Below are 26,288 nucleotides of genomic sequence, written 5' to 3'. Positions count from 1 at the left end.
AGCCTTTCCCCGCCCCCCCCCTTTTACCAATACTCAAATTGATATAGAATTGCAAGGAGCTGGAATAGTCAAAACAATTTTGAAAAAAAAAAGTTAGACTCATATTTTTGTATTTCAAAACTTGCTGCAAAGCTACAGTAATCAAAATGGTATGGTACTGACACAATGGATTATATGGACCAATGGAATATAATTGAGAGCCCAGAAATAAACTCATAATACATCTATGGCTAACTGACTTTTGATAAGGGTGCCAAGTCCATTCAATAAGGGAAAGAATAGTCTCTTTAACAAATGATGTTGAACAACTGGATATCCATATAAAAAATAATAAAGTAGAACCCCTACCTCACACCATATAAAAAATTAACTCAAAAAGGACCAATGACCTAAGCATAAGACTTAAAGTATAAAAATCTTAGAAGAAAACATGGGCATATCATCATGACCTTGGATTTGGCAATGGATTCTTAGATATGATAACAAAAGCATAAGGCACAAAAGAAAAAATAGATTAATTGGGCTTCATAATAATAAAAAAAAACTTCTGTTCATCAAAGATCATTATTAAGAATGTGAAAAGACCACTTACAGAATGGGAGAAAATATCTGCAAATAATATATCTGATAAGGGTTTAATATCCAGAATATATAAAGAACTACAACTCAAGAACAAAAAGACAACCCACTTTTAAAATGGGCAAAGGACTTGAATATACATTTTCCCAAAGATATGTAAATGGCCTATAGACACATGGAACACATGGAAAGATGCTCAACATCATTAGTCAATAGGGAAATGAAAATCAAAACCACAAAGAGATATCACTTCACACCTACAAGGATGGCTGTAATAAAAAAGACAGACAAGAAGTGTTGGCAAGAATGTTGAGAAATTAGAACCCTGTACATTGCTGGTGGGGATGTAAAATTGTGCAGCTGTTGTGGAAAACAGTTTGGGTATTCCTCATAAAGTTAAACATAGAACTACCATATGATCCAGTAATTCCACTCCTAGGTACATACACAAAAGAACTGAAGACAGGGACTCAAACAGATAATTGTTCACAAACGTTCATTGCAACACTATTCACAATAGCTAAAAGGTAGAATCCACCCATGTGTCCATCAGAGACGAATGGATAAATATAATGTGATAGGTCCAAACCATGAAATATTATTCATCCATTGAAAAGAATGAAGTTCTGATATGTGTTACAACATGAATGAACCTTGAAAACGTGATGCTAAGTGAGATAAGCCAGCCATAAGAAGGCACATATTGTATGATTACACTTATATGAAATATCTAGAATAGGTAAGTTCATAGAGGCAGTAAGTAAATTAGAGGTTACCAGGGGCTGGGGTGAGGGAGAATGGGAACTTATTGCTTAATGGGTATAGAGTTTCTGGTTTTGGAAGTAGATAGTGGTGATGGTTATACAACACTGTGAATGTAATTAATGCCACTTATAAATTATTAAAATGGCAATTTTATGTTATATATAGTTTACCACAATTAAAAAAGGAACAAATTAGGTTTTCCCACAGGGGCCCTCAGGAGGAAACAGGGTTGGGGTTGCTGAAAAGGCAGTCCTGACCCTATTCAATCTTTCTAGAGAAGATGGGGCCACTGGAGGCTCAGTTGGGCCACAGTTGCCCACATGTCCCTCAACCCCCACCCTAGGGCACTCCTTGACCTATTATCTCCTGCGACTGCCCCACTGCTCACTGGAACTCCAGGACCCACTCTCTGAGCACAAGGAGACCTCTGGGCCCATCTTCTGTCACGCACTCGCCCTGCTGCCCTCTGCTTCTTTTTCTTCTATGTCCAGCACCAACACCACACCCTTGTCTTTGTCCCTCTCACAGGGCCTAGAACACATTGCAGGTCCACACTATGGCCAGGCTGACTCCGGATTTAACCCCAAACTTTAGTCCATGGCTTCTGGTCCACTGTTCCCCACCCCTGACCCTCCCTGGGTCCGGCTGGCTCTGGTTTTCCACTGCTCCATGGCAGTGTCTGTGGCCACAGCTAGGCTCCTGGCATTGCCCTCTGAGCCTGGCCAGCAGCCTATAGATGACTTCCTGGCTTGCCAGCCTCGGATGGCTCATCTGACATCACAGCAGGTCCAGCTCCTTGGCCCTTCCAATCAGATTCTCTGTGGTGAGGGTCCTGCTTGGCTCTCACGACGCCAGTGTGCCCCTAGTGCCTCAGCTCTTGTAGCTGCTCCTCCCCACTCCCATGCCACACGTGTCCAGGCCCAAAGATGTGAGAGCTCAGCAGCCTACACTCTCAAGGGATGAGCTTGGCTATGGTCACAGTGGGTGCTGGCCATCTGCATTTATGGTCCTCCCCACCCTCCTCCTCCCTCCCTTCCTGGGCTGGGGCTGGCATGGCTCAGTAGTAGCAATGCCAAAATGGGCAGGCAGAGGGCAGGACAGGGGGACCTGCCAATGAAGCGGCTGCAGGGTATGCAGCCTGGGATGGAAGCATCAGGATTGCGGTGGGGCCGCGGGTGGTGGAATGGCCTTTGGCCCTGGGCAGGGCCTGCTGCCTTGGGCCTTCTGTCCCCCATCCATACACTGTGAAAAGGCACTCTGGGCCATCCATCCAAGGGACTCGGGATACATTCAGGAGGGGCCTAGGGAAAGGTTGAGCTTCCCTGGCTCAGGGAGCTCCGAGCCACCCTGGAGCGCGGTCGGCAGAGGGGCCAGATCTCCTACCTGTGAGGCATAGGTGTCCAGTTTCTCAAACTGCTGCAGGTCCAGGGGCATGGATTTCAGGCTGGACCGATCCCAGGGGTAGGCTGGAAACACAGGGAGGCTTGGTCAGCTGCTGAGACCTGCTGACGAGGGCTGCCTGGCTCAGGCCTCCCTGTCTTTTTGAGAAGCTGTGCCTGCCCGACTTTCAGCATGATTCTCAGAGCCTGAAACTCTGCTCCCAAGAGCTGTCTCTCTCAGAAAGATCCCTTGGTCGAGTTGGTTTGGGGTCTTGGAGACACAGGGGAACGAGACAGTGGAGCAGGTTGTACGGTCAGTGTCACTGGCTCCCCGAGGGTGCAGGGTGGGGTCTCTGCAGGCAAGTGCAGGAGGCCGGCTATGAGCCTCAGCGCCCTGTGCATTGCCACACACCTTGGTGCTACAGACCCCAGAGGTGTGGTAAGAAGGTGAGGATGGGTATCACCACCAGCTCCGGCCTGAGCTGCTCCATGACCCTCGCTGGGCTGGCACTGGATGAGAGGCCGTGCCAGCTGGTTAGGCAGCTGGTCAAGTTTAGCTGCCAGGAGCAGGCCGCATGGATCCTTCTGCATCTCCCCACCGCTCCAAGGTCCCTACCGTAAAGCTGTGGCCTCACTCAGAAACTTTTATTTTCTTTCTTCTGCTGCTTCTTCTATGAGGACTAAGGCATTTCCTGGACCCCACACCCCAGATCCTGCTGTCCTGCACAACCTCACATTAGCGCTCCCAGGAAGCCCAGCACCATCATGGTGACCGCTCTGGTGCCAGAGCCGGGACTTCTCTTCTGCCATCACTTAGGGCATCATCAGTCCCTACCCTGCGTGGTCTGAGTGCAGCCCTGGCCCAGCCAGCCCCTCAGAAGGCGCGGGGACATGGCGGCAGGCTCTCATGAGCGCCCCCATTTCTCAGTGCCCTCTCCCTCCATGGAACCTGGCTCCTGCCATTCTCTGACAAGGGCCGACAGGGTGACCTAAGTGGATAAGAAAGGGACTTGCACATCGAACAATTTCTGCTCAGTACAGCTCTGCAAATGAGGCCTCCCTGCCCCCATTTAGAAGAAAGGTGGCGTTTCTAAAATGGGACTGAAAACCCTACCCTTTCTTGGTTCTGTTTTACAATATCTGAACGTTAAAATTACCCATAATGATTTATGCCTCATTAAGTTTACCTTCTGAGCAGATTATAGAAATCCAAATATGAGTTTGCACAAATACATTTAAAATGCCAGTGGCATTAACAAAATTATTTTAATTTTAAAGCCAAACAATGGGAAGAAGGCCAACCTGTACCAAACCTCAGACGCAATCTGGTTTACTGAGGGGGAAACTGAGGCCCAGGAAAGGTGAGGGGGGAACAAAAGCAAGACTTGAACCCAGGCTGTCTGTCACCCCACGCAGGGTTTCCTCCTCCGCCCCGCTCTGCTTATTTGCATGTCTCCGACCTTACAGGTGCTTGGCATTCTATTCAAAGTTAACACAATTCTGGATTCTTGTTTTAGTATGTTTCCCATAACGGGCTGCCTTGTTATTGGTCGGGTTTGTGCTTTAGCTTAGGGCTCACATCTGGTGTGTGAGTTTTTTACTTCGCCCCCTGTGTCCATGGCAGACATTGCTAATCATTCACACTCCTCCTCCCTCCCTGAGCCCAGAGGTGGCCCCTGACTCTCAGCACAGGGACCCAGGGAGCCATTTTTAATCGACTGGAGACTCCCCCATGAGGTTAAACCGATTCCCGTCTCATCGAACGGCCCAGCAGACGGTCCTGCAACTTACCATGAGCATCCTTCCCTCCAGGCTGCCGGGGTCTTGTGTTTCCATTTCTGTCACCTTGCAAACCTACAACACCCCAAAGAGCAGGAGTAGAGACACTTCAGAAGAAACAGAAATGCAAGCACAGACCATTCTCTGTGTGGTCCTTGCTTCTGACCCCTCCCCTTCACTCTCCTTCTCAGAGCCTTCTTGCTCCCATCCCCACCTCCCACCGAAGTGCTGCTGGAATTGCCCTAGACGTCCTGGTGGGGCGGAAGGAGGCCTGGGAACCAGGGAAGGGTGACAAGAAAAAACACCTGCCGCCTGCGAGCATTTCCTCCGAGAGCAACATTTTGGATTATTTAGTGGCCCGCCTGGGGCCTGCTGCTCCTGCCCTCCCCCGCACGCTCCTGCCTCCCAGCAGCACAGCTGGGGATGCCGGGAGCACCGGCGGATTCGTGCCAGATAACCCTGGACAAGAACTGACCACGGACAGACATGAAAGTGGGGCGAGAGAAAAGTAGTTTGTATGGAGCTGAAACCCAGAGAGCAATTATTAAATTATTCCCTGGGAAGGTTCCAGGGCAACCACATCCTATAAATCCAGGACTGTTAAGGCAGGATGGTTGCCTACAGTTCTTAGACTCCATGGGCAACAGGAGAGGAACTCTTCCTGCTGATCTGAAAGCAGGTCAGGAAGAAGAGGTTCCTGGTGGGACCTGGAGGAGCTGGGGGCGGGGTGCCGAAGCAGCTGTCTCATGCCCCTGAAGCCCACTGTAGGCTGCAAATATAACAACAGAAGGTTGCAGAGTTATGAAGGCCATTCTAGTAACAGTGGGCCTTTTCTTGCACCTACATTTTTTCCCCATCTACCTTCTCTGGTAGAATAATGGGGGTTCAAATAGAAGCTTGTCTTTATTGTGTCCTTAGTACGCCTGGCTTGTGCTTTGTATTGGCACTGTACCTGGTACCTCTCATTCAACTTCATGAGAATCTTATGAGGGATGCCGAATTGCTTTCCTCCTTTTACAGATGAGGAAATTGAGTCCAAGAGAGAGGGCAAGCCATGTGCCTAAGGTCACAGGACTGAGATCTGAACCCAGCCAGTGGATTCCCAGGGTCTGTTCTCTCTCCATTTGACTGTCCTCCTGAGATCCTGACCGCCGAGGGCTGTAGGACCAGGCAGACTGGGAGGGTCCGCCTTGGCCCGCTGAGTGGACCCGGAGAGAACCTGAGTCTTGGCTACTCTACAGCCTCTGTTCTTCGGCTGGCATTTCCCTAGGCCCTTGTTTAGCCACAAGATGGACAGATACAGGGGGAAGTCTAAGAAGAGAGTGGAGGAGACATCGTGGGCCTGGGTCTGGGCCTGTGTGCACTGCACTGAGGCTGGCCACGTATGGTGGGGAAGAGCATAGGCCTCAGGTGGGCCTGGGTTCTGACCCTCTTCCCAGCTGGTCACTTAGCAGTTATTTCATCTTTCTGGGCCTCACTTTACTGATCTAAAAAGTGGGTACGATACTGGTATATGCCAAAGTTAACGAATGTAAAAAAACTTACATGCTACCTTTCAGACAGTCAATACATGGTATCTAAAAACAATAACACCCTTGTGATGCAATTCATCTTTAGCTAAATGCCTTGTTTACCCACACCAAACTGCAGACACTCAAGAATAGTGATTTCTGGGAATGGAGAAGAAACAGAACCCCAGCTTGAGGCTGTCATACCTTTGCCTCTTACCAGTGTGTAGGTCCAGGTTACTCCTCTCCTTACCCCAGAAGTTGCCCAAGCTGGGCTCTGTCCATTCAGTTGCCCTCAATCCTCCCTGCCACACCTCCACACACAAGCAGCCCTGTACGTACGTACGTTTATCCAAGGAAAACTTCTTAAGCAGCTCGGGCATGGCGTCTCGAGGGTGGACCTCCACAGTCAGCTGTGTCCCTGTAAAGGAACAGGAGGTGACAGTCCCATCCCGTTGCCACTAGGAAAGGATGCAGGGTTTCACGACAGACGTTTGAACAACAAAACACAATTGGGTTTAGAGCTTTCTTTTGAACAGACAAGTGATTCTTGTTTAAAAAGAACAAAGACAAAACACAAGGCGACAGTTTCCAGATCCAGGTAAGACGGAGAGCTCTTCCCACCTGGTGTCTCCCACCGGATGCAGCTATAAACCTTGGAAAGAATGCGCGGGGCAACAATTTGAGGACTCAGAAGTAAATGATAGTTGGAATACTGGGGAAGAAGATTAGTACTCTATTCAATAGATGGTTTATAATCCATATAACCAATCCCTTTTCATGGGATAATTAACTTTTCCCAAATGTTTTGCTAATATAAACAGTGATGTGATGAACATTCTGACACATACCTCTTTTCATACTTTTCAAATCAGTTCCTTTGAATAAATTCTTTAACCTGGATCAAAAGCTGTGAAGATGTTTAAGGCTTTTGTTAGATACTGGCAAGCTTTACCCATGAATGAATTTATCAGTTTACGATCACCCTACAGTGCAAGAGAATGCCCGTTTTGCTCGTTCTTGCTGTCTGATTGCAACATTGGCCACAGTACTTTGTCCTTCCTCCCGTGGAGAGGTGTTTTGGTTTGGCCTAATGACTTGGCTTGGACAATTAACATGTGGCAGAAGTGATGATGTCTAAGCTCTGAGCCTCAGCCTCAAGAGACTTTGCAGCTCCTGCTTTCATTCTTAGGATCCCAGTCACAACTGCCATGTGAATGAGGCCAGGCTAGCCTCCTCTCATCCCAGGCTAGAGGATGAGAGACCATATGGTGCAGAGCACAGCTATCCCAGGTGAAGCCACCCTAGACCAGTAGGTTTCCAGCCAACCTTCCAGCTGACCACAACACATGAGCAAGCCAGCCAGGACCTGTGCTCAGCTGGGTGTGGCTCAGACAAGAATGTCCAGCCAAACTGTAGACTTGTGAGCTGGTAAATGCTTATTGTTTTAAGCCCCTGAGTTTTGGAGTGCTTTGTAATGCAAAAATAAATTACGACTACCCTCACTGACATTTGATTTTTACTATTCTTACAAAATAATAATAACAATTATTTTGTTAATCCTCACCCAAATATATTTTTTCCATTAACTTTTAGAGAGAATGGAAGGGAGAGGGAGAGACAGAGAGAGAAACATTGATGTGAGAGAGACACATCAACTGCTTGCCTCCCACATGTATCCTGTACCATGACCGGGGCTGGGGATCAAGCCTGCAACCGAGCTACATGCCCTTGACTAGAATTGAGTCTGGATCCTTCAGTACACAGGCTGACGCTCTATCCACTGAGCCAAACCGGCCAGGGTGAACTTTTTAATGAATAATGACATCTAGTGTTTTTGTGTATTTCTTTAATTTTTAGTATAGTATTTTTCATATATTTATTTGCCATTTTAAATTCTTATTTTGTGGATTGCCCCATTTCCAACTGATATATTATTTTTTCCTTACTAATTTTGTCAGAGCTCTTTTTATTAACCCGTTGCCTGCTAAATGTGATACAATAATTTTTCACAGAATAACAATACTGACTTTCTTGTGCAGCTCAAAAACTTGCTCAGCATGCCAAAGAGAGTAATTCTCAAACAGCTTTAAGAGCTACACCGTGGCCTCCTGAGCATTACTTTGAAGGGGTTAACATTCATTTTGAGTGTAGTTTCTAGACCATTCACTTCCGAAGACAATCAGCTATGGCGTTACAATTACAGCTTTAAGCGTTTCAGAGTTAAAAGCATGCTTCAGATTTGGCCTTAGGAACCGAACCGGCAGCATTGCCATCAGCAGCAAAGACTCCCTTCGTGTCCTCCCATGCTGAGTGAGGCCTAAGCCTGTTCTCCTTTGCCTCCTCACTCGCCCACCCAAAGCACTCCCAGGTGTTTCTCCAAAGGGGGTGCCGAACTTCATCCGACTGCCCAATGCCTTGTGAAAACAAAGGCTGAGGAACATGACCACTTCCCCCTTTTGCGGGTCCCAGTGCACAGTGCTCTGAGAAGCCCCGCAGCAGAGAACTCTCCCGACTCGGTACTGCTTGTTCAAAACAATTTGGAAATGCTGGGCTAGAACCATCTCCAAAAGCTTAGAGAAACTGCCAAACGGAACAACGTGGTTGATGGTTTAGGGCTCAACAACCAGCCTCTTCCCCAAACTTCTCCTCATGTCCAGGTACTTCCCACCTCTCCCAGTTCAGCCACATCTCTTTGTCAAAGAATGAGCGAGCTGAGCTGAAAAGAGTGGGTCTGAGGGAGTCACGCGCAGAACGCACCACCATTTCTCATCTCTCCTTCCTGCACTTCCTCTTCTCTCTCCCCTCTTGGCCAGGGGCCGATGTCCAACATTCTCCCGAGTCCCATTTCCTGGCTCTTCCCCAAAGTGGTGCTGCTGACCAGCACCCTCTGAGCAAACAGCACAGCTCCCCGCCTGCCTCTTCTGTGTGGGAGCGATCCCAGCTCCCATTTCCGGTCTGTGAGGGCACTTCCGGAGGCTCTCCGCTCCAGGAACTGAGCCTGGGCCTGGGCTTGTGGCCTCCAGGTGAGCAGCATTCACGGCACAGCCCCATGCTTCCTAAAGGTAGGAATTGGTAAGCGTTTGCAGACTACAGCATTCCTGTATCAAACAATATTTTTAATTTAAGGGGAAAAAATTAATTTGACCAATCTCCAATGATAAGGAGTGGGACATCATTTAGAACAAAATTTAAGGTGAGCTCTAAACCGTAAGTATAGTCAGATACCGTGACACTAATCGTAATGGTCACAACCAAACCCAAAGGGACTTGAGGTCACCTGGCTGGTGCTTTCATGACATCCCCCCCCCCACTTCTACCAGCTGTCACCCAAATAGCATTTCTGAAGCTGCAGCTCTGGCTGTCCTAGTGAAAGTGTCTAAATGATTGTTTTCCGCGAGCCTAAGAAGTGGCTCCCACGGGCTTCTCCAGCTGCCACTGGCTCCGCTTCCCTCTCCCTCCCCCTCTCAGGAGCGGAGGTGCGGCTGGCAAGCCCAGCATGTTCCCGGCACGCTGCTCTGGCCTGCCACTCACCCAGCCAGGAGGGTCCTCCCACACGACAGCTTCCCTCCAGGTCTCCGCAGGTTGGAATCAGGGTTTGTCTAAAGGCCTAATTTGCTCAGAATTACTAATGCAGAGATGGCAAACAGATTTCGTGTTTTTCATTAACTCTGATTGGAAGTGGCTGCCTGAAGCATTGATCAGTTAGCAGAGGCTGTGTGTACACGTGGGTATGTGTGGGGAATGAGGGACACATCTCAGACAGCTGCCTTTATTGACTGAAGGTCTTCATTAACTCTTTCCGTAACTGGCTGCCACGTTTACAACCTGAATTCGTTGCCTTGGGATATTTTCCGGCAGTAGCGGAGCATCAGCAAACCTCAGCTAAAGCGTCTGAAAAATACCCCTCAAACAGACTCGAGCAAGGTAGGTGGTCAAGAGACCTGCTGTGGTTTCTGCCCCGGAGTGCAGCCGTCAGCATTAGCGCAGGGCGTGGTGAGCTGTGGCACCGAGAGCAGCCTGCTGGATGGTGATGGGGAGAGCCCGGCTCTGTGGAATGCTCACCGGGTACTGCTGGACACGCTATGAAAGCCCCACTCAGCAGCTCTAGTTATGAGATGACAACCGAGCATGCCAGAGCTCAGGGTGAGGTCACCGGGGCCCCGGCCGGCGTGTGTGACGAAGGGCGTCTCTGTGGCCCTAACTGACCCGGCTTCCACTGGGCTCTTGAAAACACAGGGCCATTGACGATTCCTTCTGCAGAGCGGAGCGCCCTAGGGCAGTCCCAGATCTGGGAACAGGGCGGTGTGACGCCAGTGCGGGCATGATCAAAGAAGGCAGGGGGTCTGCAAGGGGATAAGGGCAGAGGACCTGGAGGACGAACGCCTCAACAGAAAGCTGACTCCAAGAGTCACTGTCGAGGCCTGAAGTTAGGGGAGATATTAAGCACGCTCTTCTCATTCAACCTCACACCTGTTACAGACTAATCTTCTGAAGCCCCTTCCATGATCTTTTGTCACCCATTGTGTCAAATCTTACACTGAATGACAAGGTGAGGAGGAGGGGGAAAGCTGGACCACTCTGAGGAACAGTGCGGACTGAAATTTTGAACTTCTTGTTTGGCGGGAAAGTGGAGGGGGTGCTGCACCCAATCATCCCCACCAGATTGGTCCCTGCCCTGTATGGAAGGGGGCGTGTGGTGGAGCAGTTATGCCCACTGGCTTTGGAAGCTCCCAGACATGGGTTTAACTTCCAGGCCTGGCATGTGCCAGCTGTGTGTAACTTCAGGCGAGTTACTAAAATCTCTCTGGTCTCAGTTTTTCCATCTGTAAAATGGGAATGATAACCTACACAGAAGGTGGTTGTGGGGTTAAATGAGGTGACCCCCCAAAAGGGGCTTAGGTCACTGACTGGCCCACACCAAGTGTCCCCCTGGGGCCCTGCTGTTACTGTCACAGAAAGAGCTGCCGAGGACGTTGCACGGGGGCTGATGTGGTTGCCAGAACAGAGCTTATGAGGCTCAAGGCTCAGTGGATGAGAAGGAGAGTGGCACATGGAATACTGATGTCCTTGGTCACTACGATCCAAAATAGCAGGCATGTGGTTGCTTGGCGTTGGCACCAACCTCAACCAGGCCCAGTCTGAATTCTTCAGGTTCTTCCCCTAAAAGTAGCCTCCTGCGGCTCCTCCATCTCCACCCTCAGCTCCCAAACCTTGACTCCTCTCTTTCTCTTACACCCCAATCCACCCCAGGGGAAGCCTCTCTTGCCTGGATCATCATGCTGCCATCTACAGGTCTTCTGGCACCCACCCTCGCCCACTTCTGTTTATTCTCTACTCTTTGGCGGCTCTCCTGTTTAACACCGAGTGGCTTCCAACGGCACTCAGATTAGAAGCCAGTATACTGCGGGTAGCCTCGCAGGTCCTGCAGCGTCTGCCCTGTGTCCACCCGACCCACGCCCCTCAGACAAGGTGACCTGCTCTCCACTTCCTGAGCACACCAGGCCCTCACACCTGGGCTCCTCTGCTGGAAGCTCTTCCCCAGATACCTGCATGGCTTGCTCCCTCACCTCCTCCCTTAGTTGAATGTCACCTTCTCAGGGAGGTCTTTTTTCAACTATTCTATTTTAAATCATCCCCTGTGGTAGGCTTCATAATAGCCCTTAAGGATATCCATGTCCCAATTCCAGGAACCTCTGAATGTCACCTTATACACCAAAGGGGACTGTGCAGACGTGATTAACCGAAGGATCTCGGGTTAGGAAGATTGTCCAGGGGTATGCGGGTGGGCCCAGTGTAATCACAGGATTCTCAAAAACAGAGGCCGAGGGGGATTTAACTACTGATACGGAGAAAAGGCAATGTGACAATGGAAGCAGCGGTTACAGCGATGCAGCTACAAGTCCAGGGGTGTCATCAGCCTCCAGAAGCTGAAGAGGGGAGGAACAGGTTCTCCCCATGACCTGCCTGACGACACTTGGACTTTAGCTCTTGAGATGGATTTGAAACTTGGGGTCTCTGGAATGATTTAAGAGAGTGAATGTGTATTAAGTCACTGACTTTGTGATAATATGTTACAGCAGCCATAGGAGGCTAATACACACCCATGTGCACATACACCCACCCCCTATTCTCCTTCCTGCTTTAAATTCCCCTCCAGCCTTAGCTGAGTCCCTTCGTTAGGTCATCTGTCTCTCTCACTAGGGTGTCAGCTTCATGGGGACAGGAGCCTCTGTCCGTTTCCTTCTCTGATGGATCCCCAGTGCCTGCATCAGGAACTGCTTTTTGTGGAATGAATGGGTCAGTATCAGTGTGAACCCTGGCTACACCCCTAAAGATGGGGAGCCCTCCTCTCTCTGTGACCCAGGCTCTCACAGGACCCTGCCCAGCCCATCCATACCAGTCTACAGAGGGCTCCAATCCTCATAGGAGGACAAGGTTGCCCTTCTTCCTGTCCCCCTGGAAGCCTTGAATGCTGGGAGGTGGCATGCAAGTGGCACACATGAACCAGGGTGCCAGGTGCAGCTCTGGTGACCAGCCCACCCCTGTCTGCCTGTGGCACAGGGGAGGCAGTGCAGTGCAGAGATCTGACCTTAGAGCCAGGCTCTGGGATGGCAGCATCCCCAGCCTCAACTTTCTCCTGTGCAAACAGGGATAACACCAGGACCCCATCAAGGGGTTTGGCCAGAACTAAGCAAGACAAATGGTCGCTAATCCATTCTCATTTTAGTGAGGTGTTGCTTATTCTTGTTCTGTGGCCTGCTGTGTGCTGCCAGTCCAGAGAAGCGGTAAGGCCCAGGCTTGTCCTTGCGGTGCTCAGGGCAGGTGGCAGTTCGTGGTGGGCCCGCCAAGAGGCCCTGGGTCCTGTCCTGGAGCCGCATTCTCAGGAATTCTGGCCTAAAGGGGTACTGAAACCCGCATGGCCAGGTCCTTCCTGCACAAGTTTCAGGGGACAGTCCCCCGAGGCCCTAATCCTCCAGGGAGCCACCACTACCCCCTTGATGTCGTTAGATAATCTCTTTACTGGTTAGGACAACGGTGCTGAGAGCACTGGTGATGAACTCTTAGAGCTGAGCCTATGGGAACTCTCAGGCCGAGGCCTTGAGTCTTTAATGCAGAGCAGAAAGCTGAGGCAGGGGTGGTGGCCCTAACCTGGCCTCACCTCCAGCCTCAGCGGTGGAGCCCTCCTGCTCCACATGAGCCAGCAGGGGAGATGGGTGTTGGGGTTGGTGGCGGGGGGGCGGGGGGGGTGGCTGTGGTGAAAGCAGAGCTTTGAAGGTTAACAGCTCAGAACTTGGTGGTGGTTGGCGGGAAGTCAGGTCAACTGCCCAGCTCTGAGTCTTGCTGGCCATTTGATCTTGGACAGATGTCAACCTTTCCAAGCCTCAGTTTACTCACCTGTAAAATGAGGATAGTAGGAGTACCAATCAAAAAGGATTGTTGTGAAGCTTAATTTATATGAGAACAACCATGTAAATGGCTTGGCAGGGTGCCTGGCACAAGGTTAGCACTCAGTAAATGACAGCTACGGCGATGGCAAGGAGGGTGATGATGATGATACCAGTGGGTTCTGTGGCCCAAGGTCTATTTCTCGATCCCATGATACCATGCAGCCTCTCACTGCTTCCCATGGGATGTAAGAAGAGGGAAAAGGGGCTCCAACATCCATGGGACAGAGCGGACCTGCTCCCCAGTCTGAGCTCCACAGCCGCCGTCTCTGGCACACAGGAGCTGGAGAAGGGGTCATGACGTGGCGAATTCCTTACCTTGGTTGTCGTAGGAAGTGATGACCTGGGTCTGCTGAGGATGCTGCTTCTCTGCCAGGTTTCCTATTTAAGGAAGACAGAGGAACCTGCCGTGACCACTGGGACCACAGTGGAATTTTCCCCGGGCAGAGCGGGGAGCTGCGTGTCTGCAAGAAAGGCAGGCTGGTGGGGGCCCAGGTCATCCCAGGCCTGGCCTGAACACAGGCACACCCGCCTGCACAGCCCCACAGCATGCATACGCGGGAATCAGCAGTCACACACCTGAACGCACAGGCACATGACTGGAAGCCCTGTGCACACACCTTCACACCTCCCAGCAGGTGCCAACACAGATTCTTTTTTTTTTTTTTTTTGTACTTTTACTACTAGCTTCATTTGACTATTGGAGTCATGGTTTTTAGTGTTCCTCATAGTTTTCAAAAAATATATATCCAAATTTTTATACTATTATGGGAATGTAGTTCTTTGGCCTTTTTTGAGGATACTAATGCGATTCTTTTCCTTTAAAAAAACTTTTATTGAATTTATTGGGGTGACATTGGTTAATAGAATTTTATAGGTCTCGGTGCACAATTCTATAACATGTCATCTATATGTTGTATTGTGTGCTCACCACCCAATACAGAGTCTTCAAAAGAAACTGGGGATGCCTCCATGGGTTAAGTAACCATGACTTCAGACTTTGGTGTCGCTGGGCACAGTCTTCAAAGTGCATGGGGATGCCTGACATTCCCACGGTTTAGTAGAGCAGGCTGAGAGGTTCCTGTCCGGATTTTATAGCGGAGGGACCAGCAGCTCGGACTGGTTAACTTTTGCCAGTCTCTGCAGCTAGGGAGCATCAGACCTAGGGCCTGACCCCAAGCCTCCGGGCTCCTAGCTCTACCTCCTGCCTCCCTCTGAGAAGACTGGGGTAGCCTGCCTCTTACTCCAGCCCAGGAGTTGGGGTGATTCGCAGTTTGGTTCAGCTGCACAAACATTTGCAAGGTGCCCACTATGTGAAAGCGCTCTACATGTGCTAGTAATGTTTATGTCCTCGGGACAGAGCTGTCCTCGGGGTCTAGTGGGGTCAGAGAGGAGATGCCCCGCTCCTGCCATAGGCGATGAGGAGGAACCCACAGGCTTCTTGGGGAAGCACCACCTTTCCTACATCTCTCCCTTTACAGATGCTGAGGTGGCCTGGTCTTACTGAGGTTGCCCTTGAATTTCTGCTTCAGAGAAGTGGGAGAAGGAGCTGGGAAGGCCAGGGTTGTGGCAGCTGGGGAGGTGACGGTGATGATACCTGATGAGACCCACTGCTACCACCTTGGCTAGCCATCTTCTCCCCTGGCCTCCACTGGTCTGCAGAAAGGCTGTCAGGCCTGCCACTGGAAGTGGCCACTGGGACCAGTTTCTGGGTCTGGAAACAAGCCTGACTCTGGGGCACTGGCCTGACCAAGTTCCATTCAGATGTGTCCCTCGTGCACCCAACCAGATCTGCTGCTCAGAGCTCCCACGCCTGGGTCCAAGCAGAAGCCAGTCGTGGTGGGTGGTGGGGCCCTGAGCTGGGTGGGGCTTTCGATCCACCTGGCAGCGTCTTGCCCTGGAGAACCCTGCTGGCTCCAGCCTTCTGTAAGCAGGTCAGCCAGGACCCTGAGCCTCCCGGGCCATGATAGGTTGATCAGCTGAGGGCCAGCTCCAGGCCAGACTCAGGCTAGGGGACAGGGAGGCCACCTCCTACGGGCACAGCTGGCTGTATTTCGGCTGGCCGAGGGAGGAAACAGGATCTGGGAAGGGAATCCTCAAGGAGGCGATTAGCTGGCATAGCTGTTGTGGGGTATTTATAGTCAGGGCTGCACAATTGGTTTCCCTGTAGCTGTGGGGCGTCAGTCCCTGTGCTGCTAGGCAGACTTCAGCCAGGACCAAGGAAAGCAGCCAATCACAGCAGGGGAAGCCCGTTGCTGGGCAAGCTGGGGGGTGGGGGTGGCTTGGCCCTACACACCAGCTGCTTGGAAAAGTTTGGAGCCCTCTAAGCTCCCCTCACCCTGCCAACACCCCAGCCCAAGGAGTGCACAGAGCAGCAAAAGGGGGCACATGTGCCCTTCTGGATCAGTCCCAGGTTCAGCCACATTCGTGCACACTCCACCAGCACAAGCCATCAGCTGTTTCCTTCTCAGCTGAGCATGCCATCCAGTTCCCAGGGCTGGGCGGGAGGGCCTGCTGGTACCAGGGCTGGGTGCCTTGCGCACCAGCAAGGCAGATATGTACCCAGAATCTCACCATCAGAAAACAGAAAAAAGCCATACCTTTAACTTCCACATGCATGCAAGTGTGTCATTTAAAAAATAAATAAAATTTTACTTTAAATTACATATATTGGAGGAGTGGTCTGGGTTCGAGGTCTCTTCAGCCCTTCATGTGCCTGAAACTCTTAGTTTTTGCAAGAACTACTTTAATCATCCTCTTTTTTGGATGACACATTCTGCTAAGACCTTTTAGAAGAGTCTTGTAAAAGTTACCGTGTCCCTTTGTGTTTTGTTGTATTTCCCACTAAACTTCCCCCAAATCAGGAACCCCAAAGATGGTAAAAAGAGGATGAATTCAATAAAATTCAATGCTCTCCTGATGTAATAACATGCCAGAGAAGACATAGGATGAATTTCAGACAACCCAGGCAAGGTGAGAGGGCTGCAACAAACCACTGCGGCCCGATTGCCCACTTGCCCGTGGGCACAGTGGCCCGGCACACAGGCCTGCATGGGCTATGTGTTTCTATGGCCAACAGGTCTCTGGAGGTCTGAGTTTTATCTTAATTCTCACAAGCCTGCAGCATAGTTTTGTTAACTTTGGTGTCTGCTTCAGTAGAGCTGTGGCAGCAGGTGCATCTCCCATCGGATGGCCCCACAGCAAGGTTAAGGAAGCCACCCCACCCATGCACGCCCATCAGCTGGGACTCAGCGGGTGGTCTCTAGAAGTGCATGTCATGAGAATGATTCATCCCCATGCACAGGGCAGAGGACAAAGGCACGCTCTTCACCTCCAGGACATTGAGACTCATAAATGACGTTATGATTACAATTATTTTAATGTAGCCCCGTGAGGGCAGGGGTTCTTGACTGTATTGTCTACTGTTTCATCCCCAACAATTAGAATCCCATCTGTCACAGAGTAAGCACTGTAGACCTTTACTGAGGAAATGAATGAGTGAATTTACTTTTAGAACCTCATCCTTTCCTTTTGTTACTGTCAGAAGGATGGCAAAGCAGAGCTGTTTGGTCTTGTTCATTTGGGGTTCTGTTTCCCCATTGGTGGAAGGTCATAGAGGGTGGTTCCTTCTCACTGGCATTTGATCAGTCAGTCATCTGTTTTGGGGTCTGACTGAGCCCCCTATTGGAGTTCCAAGTGGTGGTCTGACTCTTATTAGAATTCTCACACACCCCAATGAAGTTACACTGATGTTTGTTCCTGGAGGCTGGGCTAATGAATCTCTGACGGGTACAGAATAGGGCTTAGTAGAGCTGGTCCAATGCATAGAATCCCCAGATCCGGGGCTTGCAGGGCGACAGGCACCTGGCACCAGAGAGAGGAGGCTTTGGAAGCTGGCTTCTCTTAGATTTTATGGTCGTCTGGGTCCCGGGCCAGCAGGTAGCCACTGGCATCTCCCAGGCCTCCAGGGAGGACGCTGTCCCCTCTATTCAGAAAAAAGTTCCAAAGATGGATGCCCTGCAGGACATGAGCAGCCCCACCTCTATGGGAACACACCTACCTCACATCCCAAATGACACCCGTGAACACGTGGGTACAAAAACGTACGGCATTGCCCCCATCCAGCCTCCAGGAAATCAGGGGACCTGATGCCAGGGAAAACTTTCCAGGGTCACAGTGGCCCCAGATGCCTGGCTGAGTTACAAGCAGCCACTTCTGAGTGGTTAGGTGACTAGAGCCAGTCTTCAAACAAATGAGACCCAATGTGTCCAGTCATTTCAAAACGTGTTGAAGTCCAGAAACTAAAGAGAAAAAAAATAAATGAAAAGGGAGAATTTACCATACAGGCCGTTTCCTTCTATTTTCTGCCATTTCTGTATTCCGTTTCCGCCGCCTTGGAGTCCTGTGAAATAACAAGGACTGGCATGAGGCTCTCTGTGGTGCAGAGACCCAGGCCAGCAAATGATGTGCTAGTTGTGTGCGCATCTGGATTAACGTGGGGCTGGTGGAATGTGGCTCTCCCAGGATCTGAGGGAGGCTGCCCAGGATTGAGATACACGTAGGAGCATGAATGCACCCATTCATATTTTAAACATTTAAAAAAATATTAAAACAGTAGTTTCCAATGGGGGAAGGGCTGGTTATCAGAATCATCGCAACAGAGAGGCCCATTTTTCACTCCCACATCTCCACTGCATAAATATGGGAGGATTGTTGCCAAAGACATTTGCCACTTTGCCTGCCTATTTCTGTATGTGGTAAGTCTCCCACTTTTAGAGTCTTGATGTGGGATGGGAGTGGACAAAGATTGCCTATCCCTATGGAAACTGAAAGTGATAGTAGCCTGCTCTCCCAGCCTCCCTTGCAGCTAGAGCATGGACATGTGTGGCCTAGGCTTGGCCCGTCAGTGGCACCTGTGTCCAATTCCATCTTGGGACCTGGTGAGGCAACAGGAAAGAGAATGGAAGCTTTCTCTACCTCCGGTGACAGTTGGAAGTGGTGGCTGCAAGGTCAAGTTCCTGGCACAGAACTGGCATATGTTCTGGCAGTGGGAACAGCTGCAATAAAATCAAGTTCCTGGTGCGAAAAGAGCACCTAGGGACCCTTGGTGGCAGCGGAGGTCTCCTCACCAGAGCAGCTCATGAAGCTGTTCCTGGAAGTTCAGCCTCAAGCCTGGTCCTCCAGCACTTTCCACCGCTCTAAGGCTCCCCAGTCCCTCCTCCTGCAGAGCCCTGCACAGTCAGTGTCTGGGACCTACCGCCTGGAAACCTCAGCAGCACACCTTTGGAGAGGAATGCATATGTCACATCAGCTTTGGGGATAAAATCTAAAACTTTGAAGCTCCTTCAGTCTTGGTGAAAACAGCTTTAGGCCACCTTGTCCACAGCCACAGGAATGCCCGAGTGGACTCCAGGGCCTCCAGGCATGGTTTTGAGAGGCACTGCTCTAAGCCTTAGAGTGGAAGTCATGGCTGGGAAAATGCTAGGGCCCTAGAGGAAAGAGGAGAGAGCACCTGTTGGCCTTACAGCCCAAATTCCTGGTGCCACACTCCTTGCCTCCTGTCCCCCTGACTATTTTTTGCCACAAGGACACAGCTGAAAGGCCCTTAGTCACATCTTCAGTCAGTCCTCTGCATGGTGACAGTATCTGAGCTCAGGCCATCCTTTGCAGAGCAGAGGACCTGGAGCTGGGAGGAGACTCCTGGAATTGGGCATGGGTGAGTTCTGGGTCTGTGCACCAACAGGAGGCCTTGGAACAAGCTAGACTTGCTCAGCATTTCTCCTCCTTAGGTTGCATGGGCTTGCAAGCTGGCTTAGCCAGGGGTCTCCTGGACAACACCACTGCCCAGCAGGCCTCGCAGGCTGTGCACGCCCCCTCTTCTCTGCTCCGGTGCAGAACTGTCTGACTGAATATGAGACACAGGTCTCTCCACTGACATAGGGTCTGGGAGAAACATCTGTTAGGAAAATATTTGGAAAAACATATCAGCAGAAAGGGCTCACAAGCAGGGTCTTTTTTCCCTGAGTCACAGCCGTGAGTGTGGAGCGCACCGGTCTGGAGTCCTGCAGGGTTGGTGGTAGGCGTTTGACACCTTCCGGAGCAGTCCTGATCCTTGCACTTCTGGGGCTTCACCCTTTCTTTCTAGTGACAGAGCCTTTAGGAGACGTGATCAGAGTGGGAGAGGAGCTCGGGACTCATGGGCTGGCCCAGAGCTGGGCCTCGTGGGGGCCCTCTGGCTGTGCCACACCCTGCGGGAGGCCTTCTGGTATCGGAAAGCTGGCGGCCTCTGCCCGTTCCTCATTGCAGATATCCCGGGTGGGCATTTTCCCTTCTTCTAGGAGCAGCTCTGAGAAATAAAGAACCAACCCACCCAAACAACTGTTGGCCCCCAAATTGCTCCCGAGACTGGAGTACCTGTTAACATTCTCAGCTCTCCAGAATCTATGCCCCCTGCCCCCCTGCTTGCCTCCCCAAGGGATCACCAGGAGCTATGGGACAGCTCCAGCCTGTGTGACTGGTGGGGGCAAAGCCATCCAAGGTGTCATTGCTTCAACGCAGATGGTGGAAGGTGGACGTTCAATGTGCAAGGGGGCTCTGAGGACAGAAGAGCTGGGCAGACTCCAAGGAGCTCTGGAGCTGGAGGGGAGGCGGGAGGCAGAAGCCATTTTGCCGCGACTGTCAGGCATCCCTCTCAAAGCACTGGCGCACAGGCAGCCCAGTGCATGCGCACACCTCTCCGCCAGGGTTCCCGGGGGCTTCCTCCCAGAGGTTCCCAGGCATCGGAGGGGCTTCGTTAATAATTATTATGTGTCTGTGCCCCCTGCATGCTGTGAGAATACAGAGGCTCAGGTCCTGCCTCCCACAGTCGCTTTATAAACAATCACTTTATTTTACCCGTCTACACTTGGCCAGAAAGTCCGAAGAAAAGGAAAATTAGTAGATAAGGTGGGGACAGCAGATTCCAAGCCTAACCCTATCCAAGTCTGTGTGCCCTTTACACCTCTTATGCCTTCTGTGGAGGAGGGGGAGAGGGCTTAAGAAAGGGAAACCGAGGCTGCAGGTTGTGCAAGGGCACCAAGGGAGATTCCCATCTTCAAGTCTGACTCAGCACCCAGATTTCCCTGGGATCCTTGCTCCCTGCATGTGCAATGGGGAGCAGGCTCTGGCCACCCAGGATTCAGGCCTGAGGCTCTGGGCCCCTTCTTCCCGGGCATCTTCCAACCCTGACCCGCACCTTTCAGAGAGTGGTTGGAGGAAACTGGCTGCCCGGGTTGACGGAAGCACCGCAGGCCTGCACAGGAGTCAACTCAGGGCAATCACGGGGCTGCCCGTTGCCAAGGGACGCCAGAGCCACAGCTTGGAGGCGCAGGCAGCCATGGGGAGAGGGTCGTGTCGCTGTGCTCATTTGGGGGCGTGAGGGGCGTCCCCACGGCGGGCGGACCCTGGGGTGAAGAGGCCGAGGTGCTAGGACCTCTGGGGGTCGGCCGGGCGCGCGTTACCTCCTCTGCGCTGCGGCAGCGCGCCCGGGTCCGCCTGCCGGTCCGAGTGCGTGCCCTGCGCGGCGCGCCGTTTCTCCGAGTGCACGATCAGCAGCATGTCGATGGACACGGTGTTGCTGTCCTTCTTCAGCTCCATGGTGCCACCTCGCTCCCCGCCGGCGCGCCGCGGCCGCTCGTAAGGCTGCCTGCGCTGCAAATGGCCCCGTGCGCGCTGCTGCCCGGCGCGGGAGATGGCGAGGGCGCGGGAGAGGGCGCTCCCCCGCCACCTAGCCGCTGCGCGCTGCGTTTCGCTGACTCTGCCAAACACGCCATTAGGCCCGCCCGGGAGGGCGCTCCCCTCATGTAGCGGGGCTAAGTCACCTTTGAAAGGAAATCCCCAGTTGAGCCCAGACCTGCACCGAGGCCACTGGCCCCAGAGCCTCCCGCTCTGCGCCCCTGCCTGCCGCTGTAAGCACTTGTCCCTGACGCCAGGACTGTCTTCTGTGTGGCTGGTGCACCTCATTCCTGCCATCTCGGGTTGGGGGGTTCCCCAAGAGGTCCTGAAGCAGACCTTCTCCAAAAGCCATGGCAAATACAGAATCGCACAGTGCTGTCAACAGTGAGTCAGTTCAGAGGAAGGAAAAACAGGGCTCCAGATTGCATGGCAAGGTGTGGAGAAATTGGCCAACTTTTGGCCTTGGCCCAGCTCCTTCCTGGTGTGGGTTTTGGAGACAGCTCCCTCTCTAAGAAGGAAATGGATGGGGTCTTGGGATCATAAGCTCCCTCTTCCCCCCGCCCCGATTATGGCCCTACCAGAACTTGGAACATGCCCACTGGGCATCCACCCAATACCTCTCTCTGGCCTGAAGTGAAAACCTTAACATCTCAGTTCCTTCTAGAAGCCTGGATCCTGCCGGTGGGGAAGTGGGGAGGGGGGAGGAGGAGGCTGGGCCCAGGGAGCAGCCTGCCTGCTGTGGTCAGGGAGCTGGACCTGAGAGCCCTTCTATTTTTAGCCGGGCCTGGCCTGCCCAGGCAACAGCAGCAGGGCCTTTGGCTCCAGGTCCTAGGAGTGTTTACAGCGGCATCTTTCTGGTAGCCCTTGGCATGGGGGGGCCCGCCTCGCCAGAGCCAGTCCCCTAATTTGAGTGTCTGCCATGAATAAATGCTGAGCATATGGAGGTCTTTCCTTTTTCCTTGGAGCATGGTCCCCTTCGAGGCAGACTGCGCTGCGCAGGCCTGGGTTCCAGTCCCAGCTCCACTACTCATTGCCTGTGCAACCTTCGACCAGCTCTCTCCCCTTGATTTTCTCATCCATATCACAGGCATAATACACATTCTCATGGGGCCACTGTGAGAATGGCGTGCACCTGAGGTGCCTGGCTCATAATAAATGGTCTCCAAATGGTAGCTGTCATTCTTACCTCATTTGAAGGGTGAGGAAAGGGACAGGCTTTAAACAGAGAAGTCAGTGATGGAGCGGGGGGTCACCCAGCTGTACCCTCAGACTCGGAAGATCTCTCCCCTCTGACTGTGGCTCACACTTTGGCTGCCTGCAAAGGCAGCTGCCTCATTGCATCACCACCGCCCCCTCTCCCACTGGGCATCTGATGGGGAGAGAGGTCACTGGCTTCTGACACTGTTGAACTGGAGTCCTAGAGAGCCGAGCTGAAGACCAGTGGAGGTGGGTGACTCCTGAGGCAGGTCTCCTCATGCAGTGAGTCCTGTTTTCTCTGCACACGGCTGAGAGGCTGGCTGAGCTTTGCTGCTTTTCAGATGGCTGGGGAAGTAAGATCTGTGGATTACGCACAGCCCCTGGGGCCTTGGAGATTGCTCAGGCAGCTCTCTCATGTCAGTGTACCCCCATCTCATGTGGGACAGTGTGGCCCACCTCCTTCGAGGGTGCAGATCCCAACAGAAGCTCCTAGGCAGCACCTTTCCTAGGAGGGGGGCTGAGTGGGGAGAGCAGGGACCCTGAAGCCCCTTTACCTGAAATTTGTGTTCCCACCCCCCCCCCCCACATACTCCCCTGCTTCAGAAGGTCTCACTTAGGATCTAGCTCCCCATGATGGCCTTCACAGAGCTGCTCTGGAGGGGATGCTGAGCAGGGCTTTGCCTCTGTGGCACATGGACATTTGGGGACCAGGTAATTCTATGTTGTAGGGGAATGTCCTGTGCATTCCTGAGATCTAACGACTAGAACCCAGAAAAACCACTTTTCTTTTGTGACAACCCAGAATGTCTCCAATCGTTGACAATATTTTGGGGGGGGGGGGGACAAAATGCAGTGAGAACACTGCTTTGGAATGAAGCCATGAAATAGGGGTGATGTTGCCTTAACTGCTCTGGGAGATGCTGCCGCCCCTGGATCCTGACGCTGCACAGAACCTGGAGCCACTGCTCAGGGCTCCCACCCATGGCCCCCAGTCCAGCAGCAGGCTTCCTGGGTCTGCAGAGTGGCTCCTTGCCAGGAGCATGGGCAGAGAGACGAGATGATGTCCTCACTGCCCACCTCCTCCTTTTGACAAAGTGGTCACAATGGCTGGACTGTTGCCTTAATCCCCGTCACAGGTGATGACCAGGCATGCCCCGCTGTCACTCATACTGCCTCCACCCCTGTGCTAAAAGGTGGGATTCGTCAGCTGTCTGACTGGTGCTGAGCCAGAGCTGACTCTGCATCTTGGAGAGGGCAATGGGCGACAGGGGGAGGCTTGCTCCTAGTAGATGAGGCCTTCGCCAGAGAAGTGTGTGTTCTGACGCACATTATTGTCTTTCCTCAGAAATAGGAGTTCCTCAGGGGCCATCAGCCATAATGGACCCTCTCCAGAGATTCCCAAGAGCCACATGGAGAGTGGGGAAGGGGCACACGGAGAGTGGGGAAGGGCCTACAGTTACCTATCCAAGGTCCTCTCATAGGTAGCAGGTGACACCCTGCCTTTATGATTCCAAAGCTCCCTCCCCCATGACCATCACATGCCTGTGAGCCGAGGCTGCTTAGCGCCCTGGTCCAGGGCAAAGCAGCCCCCAGCCTGCAGGGAAGAGGGTCTCAACAGTCCTGGTGAACGCAGCTTGAGCCAGGGTCTAAGATCTCTGCCGAGATTCTGGGAAAAATCCTTTGGGCTCAAGCCTTTGGGGACAGCTTTCCCAGGCTCTGTGGCCAGAGTGGCAGAGAACTGCTGGCAGTGGCAGTAGTCACAAGTTGTTGGTCAGGCGCAACCAACTGCCTTCAGAAGCAGTGAGGCAGCCCTGCCAGGGATGCAGGGGGAGGCAGAGGCCTGCCATTTTCAGAGCCATGACAAGGAATTTTGTGCTGCAATAAGCTCCATAGCATGAGGGGGGCTCTCCAATTCTGCTAGGTTTGCTGCCAAGCCCAGGCAGCAGCTTGTGCTTGAGCCCTTATTATGTGCAATGACATTATGGTGAAGTGGCAGAGTAAGCACAGAGAAGGGACACCTGTCCTCCCCAACAGGAGGGTCCAGGAAGGCAGGCTGCTAGGTGGAGCTGACTGACCTGGAAACAGTGGCCTTGGGGATGAATAGGTAGGAGGGAGCCAGGGAAGAAGGGTGAGGGCTCTCTAGGCAGAGGAGTAGCCTGAGGGTGGGGTGGGGGGGTGTTGGAGGTGAGAGAGAAGATGACATGTTTCATGAAGTGAAAGCAGGGCGGTCTGCTTGATGCTGAAGTACAAGGAGAAGGGGTTAGAGGGGAGCCAGAGAGCTGTCAGGGCCAGTCTGAGGGGAGAACTGCTGTGGGTGGGGCTCCTGCTGCCAACCTGAGCAGTGATGGGGACCTTTATCAGCTGGGACAGGAGAGCAGAGAGTTCACGAGGGCAAGGGGCAGGTCTGAGGCGAACCATGCCACCAGAGACCGTCCTTCTGGCGAGGGTGCTAGGCAAGGGGGAAGATGGGATGAAAAGATAGTCAAACACCACACGAGCTGTGTGAGAAAAAGAGCCTCTGGGAGTGTGGAACCAGTGCCTAGATCACGTGGTGAACTGGGCTCAGAGTGAGAGCACAGGCAGGTGCCAGATGCTGGTCAGAGCAGGTGGCGAGATGGAGGGCAGGCCCAGCTCAATCCTCAGGCTCAGGTGAGTGGGCCATGCAGCTCCATAGGGGGCCAGTGACACAGGGACTCCATCACACTCATGCAAAAACTATGCAAAGAAGAAAATGAAACTACCCTGATCCCACCATCTAGAGATAATCACTTTTAAACATTTTATTATTTAGCATTTCCTTCTATTACAACATCTATAATTACGACAACATATATAATAAATGTGTGTTTGTATATGTGTACCTATATATATGTGTGTGTGTGTGTGTGTATGTGTATGTGTGTGTGCGTGTGTGTGTGTATATATATATAGCCAGATTATTATGACCACCTGATGTTTGTAGGCAAATTAGCTATAATTTCGCGCTGAAGTTGCTAGAGGGCCAGGCCATTATAAATAGGGAAGCAGGTTGTTTACCACGACAGTGGAAGTGATTTTTTCCTGAAGATATGGGTAAACAATGCGATTTAACAGCCTTTGAACATGGGATATATTTGAACGTGAGTGGCCAGATTATTATGACCACCCCATCAGTACTTCATTGGGCCACCTTTTGCCTTCAATACTGCGGCAATTCTTCTTGGCATTGACTCCACGAGATGTTGAAAGGTGATACGAGGAATCTGACACCATGCCTGATGAATAGCACTGTCCAGTTCTGTGAGATCTGATGGTTGTAGAACCAGCTGCCTGATGGCTCTTTTAACTTCGTCCCACAAATGCTCAATTGGATTGAGATCTGGTGATTGTGGCGGCCACCTAAGCAAGGTAAAGTCTCCCTCATGTTCTTGAAACCACTCCTGCACAATACGAGCACCATGGCATGGCACATTGTCTTGTTGGAAGAAGCCATCTCCGTTGGGATATGCCATCAACATGATAGGATGAACTTGATCAGCAACGATACTTAGGTATGTTGTGCTATTCAGACGCTGTTCCACATGAATTAAAGGGCCCAAATCATGCCAGGAAAACGTGCCCCAAACCATAACACTGCCCCCACCAGCTTGAAGGGTTGTACTCATGCATGTGGGGTGCATGCTTTCATGCTGTTTCTGCCAAATTCTCACTCTGCCATCTGCATGATGCAACTAGAAACGTGATTTATCGGACCACATGACTTCTTTCCAATGCTTGACTGTCCAATCCTTGTGTTCCTGTGCGAATTGGAGATGTTTTACCTTGGTACCTGCAGACAGCAAAGGTGTTTGAACAGGCCTTCGGCTTCCATATCCCATACGATGCAGTGTACAGCTAATTTGCCTACACACGTCAGGTGGTCATAATAATCTGGCCACTCA

General features: G+C 51.8%; 1 protein-coding gene across 1 annotated transcript in view; it reads right to left on the bottom strand.

Annotated features, from left to right (window-relative positions):
- Positions 1-21,261, bottom strand: part of KY (kyphoscoliosis peptidase) — a 38,496-nt gene extending 17,235 nt beyond the window's left edge. The window contains exons 1-6 of the mRNA XM_059663876.1: positions 20,958-21,261; positions 17,798-17,860; positions 13,777-13,839; positions 6,357-6,431; positions 4,515-4,577; positions 2,728-2,810 (exon numbers count right to left, since the gene is read on the bottom strand). Of these exons, the coding sequence (XP_059519859.1) occupies positions 2,728-2,810; positions 4,515-4,577; positions 6,357-6,431; positions 13,777-13,839; positions 17,798-17,860; positions 20,958-21,093 (483 nt within the window). The 5' untranslated portion in view covers positions 21,094-21,261. The remainder of the gene's footprint in view (positions 1-2,727; positions 2,811-4,514; positions 4,578-6,356; positions 6,432-13,776; positions 13,840-17,797; positions 17,861-20,957) is intronic.
- Positions 21,262-26,288: the final 5,027 nt, after the last annotated feature.

Source organism: Myotis daubentonii, chromosome 14, assembly GCF_963259705.1.
Source record: "Myotis daubentonii chromosome 14, mMyoDau2.1, whole genome shotgun sequence".
NCBI lineage: Eukaryota > Metazoa > Chordata > Mammalia > Chiroptera > Vespertilionidae > Myotis > Myotis daubentonii.
Note: the sequence above shows the minus strand (reverse complement) of the source record. Positions and strands in the feature narration are given on the sequence as shown.